At 37.8% G+C, this 19,057-nt stretch overlaps 1 protein-coding gene across 2 annotated transcripts in view; it reads left to right on the forward strand.

The window, feature by feature from the left end:
* LOC149837965 (transcription factor VIP1-like) overlaps positions 1-19,057 on the forward strand; it is a 32,140-nt gene that overhangs the window by 12,175 nt on the left and 908 nt on the right. Inside the window, exons 3-4 of one of the 2 annotated variants that reach the window (XM_090006291.1) lie at positions 11,606-11,690; positions 18,343-18,887. In XM_090006291.1, the coding sequence (XP_089862417.1) occupies positions 11,606-11,690; positions 18,343-18,617 (360 nt within the window). In that variant the 3' untranslated portion in view covers positions 18,618-18,887. Of the gene's footprint in view, positions 1-11,605; positions 11,691-18,342; positions 18,888-19,057 lie in introns of those variants that run through there. The other variant, XM_090006292.1, reaches the window with a different exon arrangement.

Raw genomic sequence — 19,057 nt, forward strand, 5'->3', positions numbered from 1 at the left:
AAAAGTTATATTGAAAATAATGGGATTGTTCATCAAAGGTCTTGTCCCAAAACTCCTCAACAAAATGGGTTGGCCGAACGAAAAATAGACACATAATTGAAACTACAAGAACTTTGCTAATTTCTCAAAAAATTCCAAAAAGATTTTGGGCCGAAGCGGCTCTTGCATCGGTTTATCTCATCAACCGACTTCCATCCAAAAACTTGAATCAAATATCTCCATATGAAATCTTGTATAAAAAAGAACCCAATTACAATAGGTTAAGAATTTTTTGTTGTAAATGTTTTGTTCTCACTGATAAGAATGATAAATTATCTCCCAAAGCTATTCCTTGTGCGTTTTTAGGATATTCGGAAACCCAAAAAGGTTTTAGGTGTTATGATATTAAGAATGATAAACTATATGTTTCAAGAAATGTAACCTTTTTAGAAAACATAAGTGGTTTTGAAGAACACAAAACTCATGAAGATAATGCCGATTATTCCTTTTTGTTTGAACTATTATTTAGAAATGAAGTTTTTTTTAGCGATGACGAATTAAATGAGAATGAGGATATAAGTGAAAGTATTCCTCAAACCATTCATGCTGAAGAAGAAATGATAAATGAACCAATTACCTATACACATAGAGATAAAAGCACTTTTAGAAGTGCAATAGAGAAATATAGTGACCTTAGTGAATCTTTCAACAACTCTCGAAGAACTGAAAGATCTAGGAAAAATCCTTCTAGATTTATATCCTATGAGTCTTTTTCTCCAAAGCATGGGGCATGTCTTAGTGCCATTCACTCATATCAAGAACCTAGAAATTTTAAAGAAGCTAAGGAAATGATAGAATGGAGGGATGCCATGGACAACGAACTTAGAGCCCTCAACAAAGCCAAAACGTGGGTTTTTCAATGTCTTCCAGAAGGTAAGAAAACAATAGGATGTAGATGGGTTTTTAAAATCAAAACCAAGAGTGATGGCACTCTCGAAAGATATAAAGTCCGTCTTGTCGCAAAAGGATATAGTCAAGAATACGGCATCGATTACGAAGAAACCTTTGCTCCTGTTGCACGAATGGTTACTGTAAGGTGTTTGATCACCATTGCATCTATTAAAAAGTGGAATATTTACCAAATGGATGTTAAAAATGCATTTCTAAATGGGGACCTTAATGAAGAAGTCTACATGGATGCTCCTCCTGGTATGAACGTACCAAAGGGGAAAGTCCTTCGTTTGCAAAAAGCGCTTTATGGTTTAAAACAAGCCCCTAAGGCTTGGTATGATCGATTTAATGATGTAATGGTTGAAAATGGTTTTTTCTCATGCTACACTAACACTGCTCTGTTCGTCAAAAAATCTGATGCAGGAATTGTGATTTTACTATTGTATGTTGATGATATGTTGATAGCAGGTAGTGACATAAAGGGCATCAGAAACATTAAAACCACTTTAAAAGAAAAATTTGAAATGTCAGACCTGGGGTATCTGACTTACTTTCTTGGTATCGAGGTAGCCTACTCTCATAGAGGCTATTTTTGTCTCAAACTAAACTTGCCTATGAGATTCTTGACAGATCAGGTATTACTGATGATAAAATCTGTGAGACCCTAGAAATTGTAGGATAAAAAATGAAGATCGATGATGGGAAACCTTTGGAGGATCCTACCCCCTACCGGCAACTTGTGGGATCTCTAATGTATCTTAGCATCACAAGGCCGAACATCTCTCATGCCGTGTATACTGCAAGCCAATTTCAGCATGCTCCTACATCCGTTCATATGAGTGTCGTTCTCCGAGTTGTCAGATACATAAAGGGAACTTTAAACAAGGGAGTTTTTCTTTCTTTATCTTCTGAGTTAAATTTAATTGCATATACTGACTCTGATTGGGGAGGTGACCCAAATAATCGTCACTCCACTACAGGCTTTTGCATTTTTTTAGGTGAATCCCTGATCTCATGGAGATGTAAGAAACAACAGAAGGTGTCTCTATCATCCACCGAAGCAGAATATCGAGCCATGGCGTCTACAACTATGGAGATTGTCTGGATTCATCAGTTGCTGCAAGACATGGGGATTCCAATTCAAGAACCCACAAAGTTATGTTGTGATAATAAGAGTGCAATCTATATTGCTAAGAACCACACGTTTCATGAGCGGACAAAGCATATTGAGATGGACTGTCATTATGTCCGAGAGGCATATCTACAAAAAGTCATTGATCTTCCTTATGTAACGTCAGAATATCAGTTGGCAGATTTCTTCACCAAGGCGCTTTGCTCTCCAAGATTCAACTTTCTCCTTAGCAAACTTTCGGTCATTGTGCCCTAAGTTTGAGGGAGGGTGTTAAAATGTATCTCTCTTTATGTAAATATTTACATATATATATATAAAGAGAGATACATATACATATATACATCACGTATATATGTATATGTATCTATCTATATATATATATGTAAATATATATGTTTCTTTTTTTCTTGTAAAACCCACAAGGGTATTTTAGTCATTTCTCTTCCTTTTGCGCATATTCATAATTATGAATATGTTGTAATTCTTTTTGCTTTTTTACTTTTCTTCTTTTCTTTTTTCTTTTCCCTTTTTTGTCTTTTTTTTCCTTTATTTCTTTGTTGACTCAAAGTCAACCTTGGAGGGCTCAACACTAGCTGTTGAGCCTCTCCAACTGTTAGAATTCTAACCATTGGAGGGGCTCCAACAGCTAGTGGAGCCCCTCCAAGGCTCCTTTTTCTTCTTATAAATAGGGGAGTTCCCCCTTTGTAAACTTCACTTCTTGGAGCTTTTGTTCTCCATTCTTCTCAATAAAATTCTTTATATTTTGTATGCCTTTGTGCATTTGAGTTTCTTTATTGTACCTTTGTGTACATTTGCTCTAAGTGTTCTTGTGCATTTGTGCACATTGGTGGTGTTGTGCTTATCACACACTTTATCTCTTTTTTTTGAGATATTTTCACATTAGGTGGAGCTTTCATCTCTACTTTTGTTTGGTGTTTTGAACATTAATTAAATAGCAAACCATAGCATGGACAATCTGATTCTCATGAAGTCCTTGCTACAGGCTTTGGTTTAGGGCGCGGACGTGCGAACAATTATTTTGGTGGAGGACGAGGAAGAGGGAGGGGTGGGCAAGGAGGACGAGGATTGCTCCCCACTCCCAGTGGATCACCCAATTCATTTACAGGAAGTCAAAACAGCAAGAGTGTTCTCATTTGCTATCAGTGCAACAAACATGGCCACATCAAAGCCAATTGCTGGTTCAATCCCCAAAATCCTCAAAACCGCAACAAAATACAAAACAATAGAAATGTTGCTACATCAGGATCTGAGGGTATCTTTCGGGTCCGTGATGATGCTAAGGACCTTCTCTTGTTTGCTATGGCTAACCTGAACCTGAAACAGAATGTTGATGGAATATGGTATGTTGACTCTGGGGCAACAACTCATATCACTGGCAATGCAGGTAAGTTCTCTACTTTAATCCCCTATTTTGATAAATCTAATATTGTAACTGGAGATGGGACTCACCACCCTATTTCAAATGTAGGCAATGTCCTCATCCCTTTATCTGCATCCTCATCCATTCCTTTATCTAATGTTGTCCATGCACCAAATATAAAGAAAAACATTGTCTCTGTTTATAAGCTTGTTTATTCTACCAACTCATATGTTGAATTCATTCCTACTTCTGTCTTTGTTAAGGATCTTCAAACAAAGAAGATGTTCGCTAAAGGAGAGCAACGTGGAAACATATATATCTTCAATGAAGATCCAGCCTCCACTGTTCTGAAGCCCCCCCCCCCCCAAGTCCGATCATGCCTCTACAAGTGTTTTGAGTATATCCCAATATAATAAGCCAGAACTTTGGCATTCCCGTCTTGGTCATTGTAGTCAAGTTTTTATTGAAAAATTAGTGTCCAATGGTTTCCTTCCAAAGTCTGTTTCATCCTCGTTGAAGAATAAAATGTGTTCCAGTTATCAAGTTTGCAAAAGTCATGTATTTTCTTTTCATCAAATAAATAAAAGAGGCCCCATGCCTTTTGAGATAATATGTTATGATGTTTGGGGCTCAACCCCCAATGTTTCTTCCTCTGGAAGTAAATATTATGTATCCTTTATTGATATTCTTCATAAAACACAAATCAGAGGTTTGTCTTATTTTTCGTCATTTTCATGCCTATGTTAAAACCCAATTCTCTCAAAATATTCAAATTCTATAATGTGATGGAGGTGGTGAGTATTCCTCCAAAGAATTTTTAGATTTTCTCCAAGATAACGGGATACATCGTAGAGTTTCTTGCCCGTACACTCCAAAGCAAAATGGAATTGCTGAATGCAAATACAAACACATTGTGGAAAGTGCAATGAGGGTTCTAACATCCCTGTTAGTCTTTGGACAGAAGCTTTTCATACTGTCACTCATGTGATAAATCGCCTTCCTATGCCCCTCCTTGAAAATCAGTCTCCCTATTATGTTCTCCATGGTATACAATCGGATTATGATCAGCTACGAGTTTTTGGATGCATATGTTATGTACATATTGATAGATCCATGAGAACTAAATTTCAAGACAAAGCCTCTATATGCCAATTTGTTGGTTATGCAGATGGACACAAAGGTTACAGGTGCTATGATCTTGCAAGTAAAAGAATTCGAATTTCCAGAAATGTTGTTTTTGATGAAAATAGTTTTTTGGGGAATAAAGCGGATCACAATCGTGAACATATTGACACTACTGATAATTGGTATGATCCATGGCTCAGTGCTGAACTTATTTCACATGCTACAAAACACACTAATCTGGCTTCTGAAAGCATATGTGATGAGACAACTTCAGATGAGGCATCGAGAATAGAATGTCTGAGATACAAAGGAAATGTCTATACTAGGAGGCCCAAAGAGCAAACAAGTGTGCCTGCTGGAGAACACGTGGCCTTGTCCAATAACGGAGAGGCACCAAGAAGATCTAGCAGGATAAGGCATCCTATTGAAAATTGGGTGAGTTATGATAATTTTTTAATGGTTTTTCAGGTTTTTCTATCCAAGATTGAAAAACACGAAGAACCACTTGGTTTTTGTTAAGCTATTCATTCTAACAAATGGATTAAAGCGATGAATGAGGAAATCGAGGCGCTTCATGAATGTCAGACATGGGAGATAGTTGGGCGTCCCTCAGATAAAAATATTGTTGGCTCAAAATGTGTAACGACCCCAACTCATGCTCCTCGAAAATGCGTTTTTTTTTTCTAGCTGCGAAAATATTCTCAGAGACCCGGGGTCTTTACAGTTCCACTCACCGCTGGATAACCACACACCACAATAGAGCTTACACTTATCTTCCATACCAAAACAAATCATTATTCATTTATTGAAATACTAATAAATATGTCTAGAGACACTTGCATAAATGAATTATTCAGAGTGCAATAACGATTAAATGAACAAAAAGGGAAAACAAAAGCAGATCCATGATGTCCCTCTGTGATTTATCCAGCAAGTGCGTGACACCCGTGACTTGCCCAGACACAAGTCGCTTCACTGAGTTCATGCTCCTGTGAAAAACCATAAAAATGAGGGGTTAGAAATCCGAAGGATTCTGTGTACAAATCCCTCTAATGAAAATAAATGAGCATAAAGAACACAAGTACAATTTTATGCAATTCTTTTTTAGGAAAAACAATTATTACATTTGCTCAATCCAACTTAAGCATTCATGCAACATCTTTTAAGTATGCAAAAAACTTTAATCAATAACAGGTATTCACTTTGAGTAAGCAGGGTATTGCACATACATTAAAGAGTAACCATCACCCATCCAACAACATATATCAGTGAAGATAACCAAAATTATGCATGATCAAATTAATGCATAACAAGGTTCTGCATGATATATGTGTAATGTATGAACACCTTATTTTCTTTCATTTAAGTTCATGTTTCTATATGCATGCCCTATTAAATGTATACAATTTAAGTTCCTCTTTTTAATTTTCATCGCCTGCGGATACACCAAACGGGTAAAATCCCTGAGGTCAAGTTAGGTTCCCAGGGTAGCTTAGCACACAAATTTGTATTTTATTACTGGGTTCCAACTTAATCCTCGACTGAATCACCTTCGGAACATTAGACCTCCACAGCTAATGCCGGGGACACAAGAGACACCCCACGCTTACAAGTGCCACTTTCTTGGTACCATAACAATCACAGTTGTGACAAACACACCACCCCCAGGTACAGTGGTGAACTCTCCCTAAAATCGTGGCCAAGAGAAGGAACCTCAATATTGGGTTCATGAGACCTATTTTAAGCACACGGAGTTTTTGTATCCTCACAGTCTCCCCAAGACCGAGTTTCTAAGATCGTCATTCTCCAGATGGAAGATCCCAAAACATAAGTTACACTGTTCTTATTTCTTATATTTTTATTAAAGTCGATTATTTAAGTTTGCAACACCATATGCAAAAGTAAAGTGAAAACCCGCATCCTCCCTTGCGGGAACCCTTACGGGACTCCAGCCCGTGAGGACAACGGGAACAGTGTAGTAGTGTGCTCTACCAATTTGTGTGGTTAGAGTGAGGCAAATTAAACATATAAGAACACAACCAAGTTCACGGCTCTCCAGACCGGTGATGATCTATAAGGCCATCGATGCATCACACAACAAAACCAAAGTGATGTGTTATATAACATCATACTATTGTGCCAAATGCATGTGCACCATACAAAACAAGGTCAATCATAAGCATGTGTTTTTTTTTCAATCATATACATTCTCACTACATGTACTACCTCCATCCCATACGGGTATCCCCGAATGCACATTTCCTACGAGTGTGTGCACGCGAATAAACCCCCCAATTTCGCACACTTATGTTAAATGAGGCATCACTAATCTAATAGAAGCATGACTATACATTTTACAGGTATACTCATAACATTGCTCATTTCCATCAAAATCGGCATCTATAAAAAAAAACTCCCACACATGACCCATCCAAGTAAGAAAACCACAGTCAATGACACTTTGTTTCCTACACCCTTGTGGCTACCAGGCTATTTACCATCCATTGGTCATTCAGCAATCAACTTGACTACATGCCACAACCGATTCCAAAGAAGGACATTTCTTTAATATGTCTTACAGCTCTTTCACAGGAAGCAGTCAAACTTAGGCAGGTATTACCTTGTGTAGCAACTAGTTTTCCACAACTATCACATTTGAAAAGAATTTCATAGAGTCTGATTTCATCCCAACCCCGACCACTAAACAGGTAAATCTTGCTTTCACCTAATGGACATCTCACATGCCCTTTTACAAGTAAAACAAAAGTGTTCAGTGTTCAGTGTTCCTACTTACATGGATAATCGTAGCATGTTATATTTTAACTAGATTGGTGGAACATAATATCCAGGTTATATGGTTCAATGTAACAATTCAAAAACCGATTAGTTTAAACTTTCAGACCCAACGAGCAACAATAAGAGTGAACATTAGCATACCAATCAGTTTACAAGCACATACTAATCATAAGTCACTATTATCCTATGTCACACGGACTCGGCTAGGGAGGCGCCGCACCCGAGTCGACACGCCCCGACACGGGTGCGGACACGGGTGCGGCTTCGGACTCGGCCCGGACTCGGTCAACGCCGAGTCGGACTCGGTCAAAGAGTTGAGGCCGAGTCCGTCCACATTTTGGACTCGGTCAACTTTGACCGAGTAAAAAAATGTCCATTTTTAAGATGAAAAACAAAAAAAAAATCAATTTTTATATAACTTTTTTTAAAAAATATATATATAACCAGACTGCAATGCAGTTGCACAGTCACTGACTGTGCAACTGCAACTGCACAATCTAACTGTGCACAGTCTGTGCAACTGCACAGTCTGTGACTGTGCACAGTCACAGACTGCATTGCACAGTCTATGCAACTGCAGTCCATTTGATTGGGGATGTGTGATCTTTAAGGGGAAGCGTGATTCCTCCGACAAAGGGTGAGCTGCCTACTAGAAAGTTGCTTCTCAGTATTCAGGACCAATACTTTGAAATATCTTTCAATTTATCAATGTAAAGGAATATAAATACAATACAACCAGGATTTAGCCAGAGCAAAGGTAACTGAAACATGAATGTGCCCTCTTCCTGTAAGATGTATATTTTCATATGCAAGTCATATTTTCTCTACTGAAAAACTTGATATTTTTATATATTCATGTACTGATAAATGACAATGAAATTGCTAATAAATTTTTTCTGTTGCTATGTTATTGCTTATATATATATATATAGCCGAGTCCCCGTGTCCAAAATTTTTGAAATTGCGCCGCACCCGTGTCGCACCCGCACCCATGTGACATAGCTATTATCCATCTCTTCACCAACAACAGTTGAAACATATAACTACAACCTACTTGAAGCAACCGAACATGCAAGACCAAAAAGAAAATTATCGAGTAATCCATATTATGCATACAAGGTCCAGCACACTCCAATGGAAAGGGCAGAGGATAAAAATTTAGGATTAAAAAAAAATCAATATACGTAAAAACCCTTTTACGATAATCAGTAAACACACCGAACCAAGGTTCTGCACAGCCGTAGTCCATTCATGGGGGTTGTATTGCAACCATGATATCCTTGGACAATACCCCTCAACAACACAATAATCCTACCCCATAAGCTGCCAAATCTTTTTTTTTAAACAAATCCAACCCACCAGCTGACTCTGTCGGCTGGGTCTGACAGCATATGCACAGGCCCGGTCTAGGCCTGTGTATGCTGTCAAGACCTACATCATAGAGAAAATCTCCCCTTTTTTTTTTTGAAACTCTGTATTTATTTTATTGATCTATTTTTTTTTTTCATCTAGCCGACCCAGTCGGCTGGGATTTCCACCAGGCCCAGTCAGGCGCAGTCGACTGAGGTTTCAATTAGACCCAGTCGGCTAGGGTATCCATCAAGCCCAGTCGACCCTAGTCGGCTGTGTTCGTAGTTTCCCTACCCCAGGAAACAAAATCCATCAAAAGAAACCACACAAAATCGAACCTGAATTCGATTTCTCACCCATTTTCACAAGAGGGGACCCGTACCTCTTACGGTGGTTTTTTTCCGGTGGCCGGAGACGGCTGTCGCAGAGGGGTGCCGACTGGTGACGCTCCTTCCAACTGCCATGAAAGGAGATGCTCGAGGGGCCCTTGACGCCTGCGGATGGTCGGGGATTCGCCGGTAATGGGCTCCTTCCTCCGGCGTGCACACACACAGCGAGAGAGAGAGAGAGAGAGAGAGAGAGAGAGAGAGAGAGAGAGAGAGATTTGGGGAAACAAAAAGAGCGAGAGGGGGAAACCGACTCAAGAACCCCTTGCTTTTGAAAGGGATAGCCTGGCAAAGTCGGGGCCGAACCTCCCGCCGGCAGCTGCGCTTCAAGGCCTCCTCCCCTTTTTCCCCCATGCTATACCGTTAGGGTTCTCTCAGAACCCTAACCCCTGTATCCCTCTTTTGTTCCAGACTTATCAGGCAACCCTTATCGGGTTGCCCCTTCTTCTATATTTTTTTTTAAACCCGATACACAGGGCGCGGCTCGGGTCCGAACCCGAGACCCGTAACCCGCCCCCAAACGACATGGATCCATAAGTCGGATCCAAATGGATCCAACTGTGGATCCTCGGATTAACTTTAAAAATTAAAATTTTATTCCTTTATACCTGATTTCCCTTTTATGGGTCCTAGATCCGAATTGTGCATCTAGGCCCAAATTTGCATGTTTCCAAACATTTTTTTAAAAAAAATAAATGGCAAAAACTTACGGTTTTTACAAAATGGGTTTATAAGATTAAATATAAATCAGACAATAGCATTGAACGATACAAAGCACGCCTTGTTGCCAAAGGTTTTACTCAAGAATACGGTCAAGATTACGAGGAGACATTCAGCCCAATGGTGAAAATGGGAACTATTCATATTATTCTTGGCCTGGCAATTGAACATGAATGGACTCTTAGCCGGCTTGATGTTATGTTTACATGGAGCAGCCTCAAGGTTATGCAGAGGGAGACCCAAAGGAATATGTATCTAAATTAACCAGAGCATTGTATGGCTTAAAGCAAGCCTCCAAATCTTGGTTTGAAAGCTTCTCCTTAGAAATTCAGAACCACGGTTTTATCCGGTCCCAACTAGATCATTCTCTATTCATATACAAGGATGGAACTACTGTGGTTTTCCTACTCATATATGCTGCAGATATCGTAATCACTGGTAATGCTCCTGACCACATTCAGCGAATTAAAGTGCTACTAAGTATGCGGTTCAAGATGAAAGATCTTGGGGAAGTGAGATATTTTCTTGGTGTAGAGTTGGATAGACAGGATGGAAAAATGTCATTGACTCAACACAAATACACTCTTGATCTTCTGTCTAAAGCAGGAATGACAGATTGCAAACCTCTGCCTACACCCGGTGTTGTCAATGACATTTTTCCACCATCATTTGTGATGGTGAGTTGTATCCTGATGCAAGCAAGTACCGCAGTATAGTGGGTATGTTATAATACCTCACTTTTACAAGACTAGATATCGTATATTCTATAAATCAAGTATCTCAGTTCACGCATGAACCGAAAACTGGTCACATGGATGCCGTCAAACATATTCTTCGCTATCTAAAAGGCACGGTGGGTGATGGACTCACATATGTTCAGTCTTCATGTGGCACACCAAAACATGAGATATTAGCTTACAGAGATGGAGACTGGGCAGGGGACCCAAATGAAAGAAGATCTGTTTCAGGGTACTGTATTTTTATTGAAAAAAATCTTATCTTATGGAGCAGCAGAAAACAGAAGGTTGTAGCAAGATCTAGCACAGAAGCTGAGTATAGATCTATGGCAGCTGCCACAACTGAAGTGACCTGGATTAGGCATCTACTTGCAAAGATGGGAGAGAATGTCTCAAGTTCAAATCTTATGTGTGATAATAAAAGTGCCATACAAATTGCAATCAACCCTGTTTATCACAGTCGGACCAACCATATCGAGATTGACCAACATTTCATCAGACAAAAGATAGCAGACAAAGAAATTGAACCAGTTTATGTGTCTTAAGAAGACCAAGTCGCTGATGTGTTCACAAAAGGTCTCACAAGGAACCGTTTCTGGTATCTGAAGAACAAGTTGCACATGGTTTACTCCCATGCACAACTTGAGGGAGGGTATTAGAATATGAATGGATTTGGATCCCTTATTGGATCCATATCCATATCGAGTTTTATAATGTTGTATTTTACTTTTCTTATACAGGGCTTTTTTGTTCTTGTAAAAAGGTTGTAACCCTATTTAATATAATTAAGGTTTACCGCAGCCAATTGAATGGAATGAGAGGCTGCTGATTCCCAGAAAGCACGAGTTTTCTTCTTCCTCCCTTCCCATACTCTTCTAGATTTCTTCAACAACAAGATCTGTCAGTCGAAGGGCAGTTCTATGAGCATCATTTAGGTCAGGTAGTATGTAATGTAACATCGTCCTGCCAGAATATCAACCTTGTACTCTTGTTGTAGTTTGTGCAGGTTGAATAATGCATTTTTGTTTTTTTGTTTTTTTCACAACAGAGGGATACTACTGGCCTGACTGTAGAGAACAAGGAACTGAAATTACGCTTACAGGCTATGGAGCAGCATGCACATCTTCGTGATGGTAACTTGTCATCTTTTCCATGTCGCTGCTTTGGTTTTTATCCCTGTTGTATCACTAACATTATACAGTACGGGATGTTTCTTCTTTTGGTAATATTATACTTTTTCACTAGATTCCGTTACTCAGTATTTTCTCAACATTATTAGTGGCAGAGTAAATTTACTTGGACGGGAATTCCAGGGAAATCAGTAAATATCTCTAGATAACATGTTTTCCTATGAACAACATTAGATTCTTTTGTCCATTAGGATTATTTTGCTAATATGTGATAAATGCTTCATGTGCACAAAATCAGTTGTGAATACTAAATAAAGTCTCCTGTTTATATTATCTGGTGATCACATAACTTTTTTGGCCTTTACCTCACATACTTTATGATGTAGAGGTATGTGGTGGAAGCTTCTAACACCAACATTTAAGAAGAAAACATCATTAAAGAAAAATTAGTTATTAGGAGTTTTTGCTGACACAAATTGTTCTTATTTATGTTGGATCTTGAAATCTACTTTTTCAGAGTGTCTAGAGCTTGTTGCAACAACACGTGTGTGCAGACACAAACACATGCAATGTATGTGTCTATGTATATGCATGATAGAGGGGGATAAATTTTTGGCAATACAACTTGTTGGAGCTTCACAGGTTAATAGCAGCATTTCTTCCTTTTTTGAAAAAAAAAATAAAAGAAAATATTCTCATTCTTGGATAGCATGCTCCATGCTTCTTCAACTGTGTTGATTAGAAGGGAGAGAGCATGTTGAAGTTCCTTTGCTTGGGTAGAGAATTTGCTCAATTTGTTATGGATGCCTTCTAGATGCAGAGGGGAGGCCTGTTCATGTCGTTTATATCTTCTTCACACCAAAGCTCTTGGTCAAAGATGACTAGAATCTGTTGTTGATTCATGCAATCATATGCCTTCTAGATTTCCATACTCATAATGACTGCCTTAAGTTTGTGTGCATCAATATGGTGCATAGTCACAAATATCAGTCTCGGTTATATCTCGGCAAGGCAATTTCTCGCAATAATATGGGTTTAGTTAGATAATAAAATACACATATAATAAAAAAAATAAGTAAAAAATATAAAAGAAATACGAAAAATGTAGTTAAGATATAGAAAAGATGTAAAAGGTAACTCATAGTATCATGATATTATCGTGATAATATCATGACATATATAAATTTCTGATATTTTCAAAATACCGTGGCAAAATTTGCCCATAATATCGTTTTATGAATTTACAGATATTATCGCTATATTTTCAAATATCTGTGACTATGATATGGTGTAACATTTTGTAGATCAAGCAGATCTTGTGCTTGCCATGATTCATGTCATATTAGGTTTCTTGAAGTGTCAGGTGCTTGCCATGATTCATGTCATATTAGGTTTCTTGAAGTGTCAGCACTGAGTTTTGTTTGATCCTCAGTATGGTAATACATACAAGAGTAAAAGCTCCATACAGTTGAGACACAATACTTTGAGAATTTTGATGACCTGTGTTGATTTTGTTGTTGTATAAGAGAATGCATATACATAAAATTTCAACCGAGTTTCGTTGGGATTTGAGACAAGGGATCTTCTATTCCTGTCATGCATGTGATCCATATTGTGAGCAGAATGGATCCTATTGCTGCTCCCACATGCTTTCATAAAGGCCATTATGTTGAAGGCAAATGGCTGTTGTTGCTCTTTCTTCAAAAGCATCCCATCTGTCAGAAACTTGAGATTCTTAGTGTTTCTGCATAAGGTGTTTAACTGGCCAAAATATATTGTTGAGACAACCTTAAATTTGTTTGATGTTCTTGCCTGAAATTGTCTTTGATGGCATGAATTCCAGTAAGATCCTTATTGGTGTGCATCAAAGCAGCTTGAAATGGCGAATGAAAAAACTGGCACAGAAAGAATGCCAATTATTTATGTCACTGTAACTTCAGAATATGTGCAAGAAGGTGGTGGGCCTTTGTCAGGAGGAGATTCAGCAAGAACAGAATAATTCATTGAAGACACATTGGAAAGGGACATATAAGAGAAGGTTTCAGAGACATACTCTAATCACTGTAGGCATACTAGTACTAGTACTCCATTACTTCAGGAGTACGAAAAAGGGTCTCTGGAATGCATACTGCATGGACAAGGGAACACATGGAGCTGATTAAGCCAAGGATGGTTTAAATAGTTGGCTATAGCAATGGACTGAAACATTGAGATGCAAATCTGGTTCAGGAACATGGAAAGGCTGGATTAAAATACTAGAAAAACTTAAGATGATTATACATCCAAACTGGGCAAGGGTGATTAATTTATTTCTGAAGGGGTGGGAATTTTAATGTTGAAGATTTCTGGTCAATAAATGGAGGACAGGAACTATTTTTCTGTAGGAAAGATGTAGGTAAATTAATGGATGAGTTGAATGGAAAGACTATTGAGGCTGGACCTGACAAGGGTGATGATAACATCTGTTGGAAATGCACAGAATTATCAAAGCAAGAAGAGAAAATGAAAGAAGCGAGGAAAACTTCATTCATGAAATAAAATACAAGGGTCGACCTCCACTCACTAACTCCTATTACAAAATGGGCTAAAATGACCATCTACCTTTGACTTTTGTTGACCTATTACATTGAGGATAAGAATACCCCTATAAACAAGTATTTACATATGGGTATTACACAATATAGTAACAAGTATTTACATGTGGGTATTACACAATATAGTAATACACTAATATTACATTTCTTCGCACTCTCCCTCAAACTTGGAATCATCCCAAGCTTGGAAAGAAATATTTTTGAAATGAGATGAAATAAGACTTTTGGTGAACACATCTTTGTTCTTTAGAGCTCACATGCTCAAGTAAAATTATTTTATTTTCATGTGTTTCTTGTAAAGTGAGTCTATTTTAATATGCTTTGTCCTTTCATGAAATTCTGAATTATTTACAGTATGATTGAGTCATTGACACTCATGTTGTTGACAAATCTTTTTAACAAGATTTGGCGGACAAATAAGATGCCTAAGGAGTGGAGGAAGAGTACTTTGGTGCCTCTATATAAGAATAAGGGTGACATACAAGATTGCACAAACTATCGTGATATAAAACTCATGAGTCATACTATGAAACTTTGGGAGAGGGTGATTGAGCATAGGTTGAGGAAGGTTGTCATGATATCGGAGAATCAATTTGGTTTTATGCCTGGAAGATCAACTATGGAAGCTATACATCTTCTTAAACAAATTATTGAGAGATATAGAGAGAGGAACAAAGATTTGCATATGGTTTTTATTGATTTAGAAAAGGCATATGATAGAGTACCTAGGGATGTTCTCTGGTGGACAATGATGAAGAAAGGTGTTTCTCTCAAGTACATTAGTATAATTAAAGATATGTACGAAGGAGTGGTAACCAATGTCCGCACTTGTGGAGGGGTGACAAACAATTTTCCTATAACAGTTGGGTTACATCAAGGATCTACATTAAACCCTTTCCTATTTGCTATAGTGATGGATGAGCTTACGAAATCAATTCAAGAAAATGTGCCGTGGTGTATGTTGTTTGCTGATGATATTGTTTTGATTGATGAGTCTAGAGCTGGGGTTAATGCTAAGTTAGAATTATGGAGACAGACATTGGAAGCAAGAGGTTTTACGTTAAGAGTAAGAGTAAGACAGAATATATGGAATGTCGGTTTAGTAAGCAACGCAGTAGTGATGAGAGTGTAGTGAAGCTTGGCGAGCAAGAAATATCGGTGGATGACTGTTTCAAATATTTGGGATCTATCATTCGAAATGATGGAGAAATTGATGGAGATGTAAACCATAGGATAAAGGTTGGGTGGATGAAATGGAAAAGTGCAACTGGAGTGATGTGCGATCGTAAAATGCCATTACGGTTGAAGGAAAAGTTTTATAGGACGACAATTAGGCCCGTTTTATTATATGGTACAGAATGTTGGGCAGCCAAGAGACATCATATTAAAAAAATGAGTGTAGTTGAGATGCGTATGCTTCGATGGATGTGTGGAAATACAATAAAAGATAAGATTCGAAACGAGGAGATACGTAAGAAGGTAGGCGTTGCATCCATTCAAAATAAGATGAGAGAAAATCGTTTACGGTGGTTTGGACATATTCGGCGAAGGCCTAATGATGCTCCAGTTAGAAGGATGGACAAATGGAAAAATATATTAGTCAAAAGAGGTCGAGGTAGGCCTAAGAAGACTTGGATGGAGATGATAGGAAAGGATATGAATGCTTTGAACCTCACCGAGGACATGGCATTGGATAGAAATGATTGGAGGAGAAGGATTCATGTGGAGGACCCAGAATGATTTTCTTTTTTGGTTCATATCGCCGACCCCAATTGTTTTGGGATGAAGGCGTAGTTGTTGTTGTATGATTGACACTCATGTTGTTACAATACAAGGAGGTCTTTCCATGCACAAGTACTCCGAGCTCTCCCAACAACCATGTTATTCATATTATCTTAGGTGTAACTTAAGCCATGACTCTATGCTCAGCCTCAAACTATAGATAAAGCTATTTTTTATTGGTTTTTACTCGTCCATGAGATCAACAAGTTTTTAAGAAAAGCACAAAATCTTGTAATAGACAGCTTAGCTCTAAGCTCTGTGGGGGTTGATAATGAAAAGAATATACCAAAGTGCATAATATCTCACATATCAAATGATTTTAAGTACAATAACAAGATGAACTGATCAAGATGATCTCATAATAACTCATTGCTTAAATTGTATATGTGATAGCTGACCTAGAAATAGTCAGATGTATCAAACTCCCAACTAGCTACCTGTAGACAATTGGATCATCCAATTATTTCCCATCAGTTAGCCTTAGCTTCATATTGGGTTCTATGGAAGACTATTCTCCTAGTATCATCAGCCAATCTAGAATTGGCTACAAGCTTAGTTATATCTTTTGCTGAGACAAACATAGCCCTCTTTTTTATTATGCAATTTTAAGACCAAGGAAGTACTTCAATTCTCCTAAATCTTTCATCTCAAATATACTTGTCAATTTCTTGTTTGTGCCCTCAATTTTCTGCAAATTCTTGCTTGTGGTAATCATATCATCCACAAAGAGTAGAAGCATGCACTTTCCTTAAGTAGAGGATGATACAAATAATGCAAGATCATAATACTTGTACTCAAAACTCAATGACTAGATAGATGAATTAAATTTCTCAAACCAAATCCGTGTTGCTTGTTTGAACCCATATAATGCCCTCTTAAGCATGCAAACTCTACCATCAAGATTTGAATACTTATGTGAAAGCTCTATATACACTTCATCTAAATCTCTGCCAAAAATTCCAATGTTTTCACTGATGATACAACCAACAAGGTTCTCTTATTGTTGTCATATGTGCCACTTGTGCAAAAGTCTCGGCATAATCAATACCAAATTGCTAACTGCATCCTTTTGCCACCAATATAGCATTGTATCTTTCAATTGAGTTATCTGTTTTGGTTTTGTAGATCTACTTGCATCCAATCATTTTTCCTAAATAGAAGCCTACCATATCCCATGCTTGCATTACTCTAGTGCATTTAATTCTCAAGCCACTATTTGTTGCCATTCTTCATTAGATGCAGCTTGTGCATAAGAGTTAGGTTCGACATAGGCTAAGAATCAAAATGAGTAGGAGAGTTTGAAGTACGAGTCTGAGAAGGATAAGGAGAATGATCTTGAATTGCATGCTCAAAATTAGTTGGAAGGGTATCAAAATTGGCCTCTAAAATTTGTCTTTTCATGGGTATGACAATAACCCCTTCCTATCTCCTAGTATAGGTTTGGGTACACTTTTTTGTAAGGATTTTCCATCTTTTTATGCTCAATATGAAAAGGTAGACAATAACACCTTCCCATCTCCTAGTATAGGTTTGGGCACACTTTTTTGTAAGGATTTGAGACTCAACATAAACATTAGTATTTTCACCAAACCTTCCCTTCCTCGGGTATGGAATCAAGAATGAGAAATCAATTTCACTTTCTTTCCCCTCCTTGGTGTAAGTAAAATATGGTATATGTTGAAGGAAGACCACATGTTCAGATATCCACATCCTCCCCTCAAAAAGATCAAAGCACTTATAAGTCGTAACCTTTTTGACCAATAGGAAATCCCAAAAAGCATCATTTCACAGCCTTAAGAGAAAGCTTCTCTATAGCGCTCAAAAAACAAGACATATCATGTATATCCAAAGATTATTGCTAGATAAATAAATAAAATTTACTTTTTTGTCAAAATATGGTTAATCTAAAAAAACTTGAACAACTTTTGAGTTTACATCTGTAGAAATCCCTGGTGTCAGTGGTGTGTGTTGAAATATTGACATGGCTATGGTGTGATCGTGCAAAAATCCTTTAAATCCGGTATGAAAATTATCACTATTGGAACCATAGGAGGAATCTTGTGAGTCAGAAAGGCGTCAAATGGGATGAAACTTTATATTTCGCCAAAACCAGAAATAAATTCCCATGTTTTTCTTCTCTTTAGTTTTGCAGAAAAATTTCCAAGAAAGAAGAAATTTAATTATCCAGATATATTATCTTGCTGAAAGGGTCTCGTGTGTGGTAGGGTTGTTCTAAATATTGATTGGTGTTATCAACTTGAATTTCCATGTGTTAACAGCTTTGAACGAAGCATTGAGGGAAGAAGTGCAAAGGTTAAAGATCGCAACAGGACAGATCCCACCTATGAACGGGAATGCCTTTAATAGAACCATGCCACAGCCCAATGCGTTCTTCTTCCATCAGAATCAGCAGTTGCATCATCTGGGTGGCACACAAATTCAACATTCCCATCTTTCTCCAACAATTCCAAATGGGCAGCCTCTTGCAGATCAAACTCTACAAAATTCCAGGGATTTCACCAGAGTATCTGGCAACCATTATGATCTTAAATAGGTCTCTTCAGCTTGTTACTCATATCCAAGACCATGAGGACTAGAAGTTGATCTCAGCGAGGGACTAACAGAAAAAAACACAAAAATCAATCTGAAGCATACATATTGTACATATGTGAAGCAGACTTCTGTAAGCAATCTATCAGTTATATCTAAGTTAGTTTTGAAAGGCTTTTAGGCTTAACATCAGATTAAAACCTGGTGAATTGAGCCTTTTGTCTAAAAACTTTGGTCTCTTATTAGTGTTTATTCAATCATCCAAGTTATCTGATAATGACTTGCTTTAGACTGCATCTTACATTGAGCAGTATCTTATTCATATGTAAATGTACGTGTCCTGAAATACTAAAGGAATCTGAAGAAATCCATGACCTTGTTATATCATATACAACACCTAGAAACATGCTAACAATCGATACTGTAACTGGACATACCTAAGTA

The sequence above is a fragment of the Nuphar pumila genome, chromosome 5 (assembly GCF_984573655.1).
Source record: "Nuphar pumila chromosome 5, dmNupPumi1.hap1.1, whole genome shotgun sequence".
NCBI lineage: Eukaryota > Viridiplantae > Streptophyta > Magnoliopsida > Nymphaeales > Nymphaeaceae > Nuphar > Nuphar pumila.